Source organism: Leptonychotes weddellii, unplaced genomic scaffold, assembly GCF_054177405.1.
Source record: "Leptonychotes weddellii isolate Sample4059 unplaced genomic scaffold, ASM5417740v2 HiC_scaffold_16354, whole genome shotgun sequence".
Taxonomy (NCBI): domain Eukaryota; kingdom Metazoa; phylum Chordata; class Mammalia; order Carnivora; family Phocidae; genus Leptonychotes; species Leptonychotes weddellii.
In genome coordinates, this window is record NW_027746143.1 from 1 (window position 1) to 3,238 (window position 3,238).

At 53.1% G+C, this 3,238-nt stretch overlaps 1 protein-coding gene across 1 annotated transcript; it reads left to right on the forward strand.

The window, feature by feature from the left end:
- Nucleotides 1-174: 174 nt before the first annotated feature.
- Nucleotides 175-2,172, forward strand: CBLC (Cbl proto-oncogene C; the record flags this gene model as incomplete). The annotated part of the gene is made up of 3 exons (XM_081809985.1): nt 175-370; nt 639-760; nt 2,035-2,172. Coding segments are annotated over 3 exons (456 nt in total), but the record flags the coding sequence as incomplete, so codon positions are not given.
- Between the last annotated feature and the right edge of the window lie 1,066 nt (nt 2,173-3,238).

Below are 3,238 nucleotides of genomic sequence, written 5' to 3' on the forward strand. Positions count from 1 at the left end.
CCTCCCTCACACCCAGGAGCCCTTGCCCCCGGCCCCTCCTCCCTCAGACCCAGGAGTCCAGGCCCCCAGCCCTCCTCCCTCTGACCCAGGAGTCCAGACCCCCAGTCCCTCCCGCCTCAGACCCAGGAGCCCTCACCCCCAGCTGCCTCCTTCCTAGAGGTCTTCCCATCCTAGGTTCCTCAGCTGCATACCACCACCACCCCCCCATTCCAGGTGTGTGCTGCCCTGGGCTGAGTTTGAGTGGCTCTTGTGCACGTGCCACCCAGTGGAATCTGGCTGCACGGCCCTGGCCTTGCGCTCCACCATTAACCTCACCTGCAGCGGCCACGTGTCCATCTTCGAGTTTGACCTTTTCACCAGGCTCTTCCAGGTTAGCGACGGCCAAGGCTGGAAGCCCGGACTCTTGGGTCCTGGGGGAAGGAGAGGTTGGGACCACGGCCTCCTGGGTCTGAGGGAAGAGGGGCTGGGATCCCGGACCCGTGGTTCCTGGGAAAGGGCAGATCTGGGGTCTCCTGTATAACAGAGTCCGAGGCCCACCCCAGGTGTAAGCCCAGTGGCTGGGTCCTGAGACCCTGGGAGGCACGAGGTGTGGGCGGCTTCCTCGGCCCCTCCCTGACCCAAGTGCTGCCCCCCTCCAGCCGTGGCCAACACTCCTCAAGAACTGGCAGCTCCTAGCGGTCAACCACCCGGGCTACATGGCCTTCCTCACATATGATGAGGTCCAAGCGCGTCTGCAGACCTACAGAGACAAGCCAGGAAGGTAAAAGGGCCAGGCCTCAGGAGGAGGAGGCTGCTGGGGGCTCCAGGGTCTGGATCCTGGGCTGGGGTGTCGGGGGAGCCCAGCCAGCCTTTGGGGAGTAAGAACGGAAGGGCTGAAGTATCTGGGACCCCAGACTGCCAAGAACTGAGAAGTAGGATGCTGAGTGACTCCAGCCACCCTGCCTCATCTCCTGGGACCTCCCAGGAGCCCGATGATCTTGGGCAGTGCTCAACATGCACCACCTTTCGAAGTGCCTTCTGCTGACACTCTCTTACAATGCACTTTCTCACAATCTGGCAGCTAGAGGAACAATACCTGGTCTGGCGGGGGGCCTGAAGACCCTGCCCTAGGATAAGATCCATTTCTGTTGAGTCAGAGCTCATACTGTACCATCTATTAAATATTTTTTTAATTACACACACACACACCTGAGTCCTTAAATATTTTTTTAATTACACACACACACACCTGAGTCCTTAAATATTTTTTTAATTACACACACAAACACCTGAGTCCTTAAATGATTTCAAGCCAGGAAATTTGAGCTGTTGGGTCCTCCCAGAGGGCTAAGGATCGAGGGGCTGAGTTACCTGGAACACCAGGAGGTTAAGGGAATAGGAGGTCACATTCATGAGTCTTTGCAGGGCTGACGTACAAGAACCTCAGGACAGCAAGTATGTTAGCACTCCCCCAGTTACACTTCAGACTGGTTTAAAGGGAAAGCAAAAGGGATGGATTAATTCTCGTGTTTGAAAAGACCAGGTATGGGGTTTCAGGCACAGCTGGATCTAGGTGCTCAAGTGTCAGGAATCAGTGTCTTCCCTGTGTCTACTTCTCTCTGTGTTTGCTTCATTCTCAGACATGGGCTCTCCTTATGGTGGCACAAGGTTTCTAGAAGCCCCAGCTGTACACCCTACCAGCTTAGCAACCTCTGTAGAGATGGGTACCTTGCTCCTGATACTTCTAGCAAAAATCTCAGGGCTGACCTCCAACACTATGGTCAGGGGTCCTAAAAGGCACTGATTGGCCAAGCTAGAATCAGCTTTGTCTAAGCCCCAGTGAGGGAGGATGAAGAGCCAAGCAGGTAAACCAATGGCTATCCCCTACAGTGGGAGACAGGAATCTTAATGCTCATTGCCTAAAAAGTGGGAAGCTGGGTTATAAAGAACAAGGACTTAGACACCTGGATCCCCAACAGAATGGGCACCTGGGAAGTTCCGGATGGGACAGCGGTGACCACTCCCTCACCCCATCCTACCAACCTCTTCCTCCAGCTACATCTTCCGGCCCAGCTGCACTCGCCTGGGTCAATGGGCCATTGGATACGTGAGCTCAGATGGCAGCATCCTGCAGACCATCCCTCTCAACAAACCCCTGTTCCAAGCACTCCTGGACGGACAAAAGGAAGGCTTGTGAGTCACCATCCTGGCAGGGGGAGGGTGTCAGGAGAATGCACTTCGAAAGGTGGTGCGTGTTGAGCACTGTCCAAGATCACTCTAAGGGCACCCAGTTCACATGGCAGACATACATTTGCAATACTATATTGTTCCAGTAGGTGGCAGATGAGGGTCTTGAGGAAGGGGACCTTTTTCTTTTTTTAAAGATTTTATTTATTTTATAAACAGAGAGAGAGAGCACGTGCGCTTGCAAGCAGGGTGAGGGGCAGAGGGAGAGATAGAGAATTTCAAGCAGGCTCTGCACTGAGCGTGAGCCCGACCCTGAGATCATGACCTGAGCTGAAATCAAGAGTCAGAAGCCTAACAGACTGAGCCACCCAGGCGCCCCAAGGGCGCCTTTTCTAGTTCACAGAAAGCTGCCGTGTGGGCTAGCAAGTGGCTGGGAGAAGTGGGGAGGGGGGGGGCGACTCCACTGGCTCCATTCCTGGGAATTCTGCTGAAAAGCTTTTGCTTCTAGATATCCATATCCTGTTCTAGAATCTAGACTCTTAAAGCAGAAAGAACTGGGCAAACAGCTGGACAGGTGTTTTCAACCTCTAACCTTGGCTGCCCCCCAGCCCCTCTTTCAGAAGCTGCCTTGGGTAGGAGAGGAGCGGAAAAAGGCGGGTGGGGTTCCTGAGTCTCTCCTTGAACCTTTAGCCAGACCTTTCTTACCAGGCATACCTAAATGATACGGTAGGAGACAGATAGATATGCAGTCAGTTCTCTTTTGTTGCTAATGGTAGTTTGTTCTATAAAGTCGCCGCAAACACTGAATTATCGAATACTGAGCCATTGCTCGTGGGGCAAATACGGGTTTAGATTCCTGCAAGAGTCTGGTCCCATTTTTTTTTTTTTAATTTTAAGTAAGGTCCACACCCAACATGGGGCTTGAACTCACAACCCCAAGATCCAGAGTCACATGCTCTCCCGGCTGCACCAGCCAGGCATCCCATCTGGTCACATTTTTCTCAACCAATTGCTACCTTATTGGTAACCAATAGTAACCTTTATGTGTGTTTCTGCCTAAAGACACCTTATT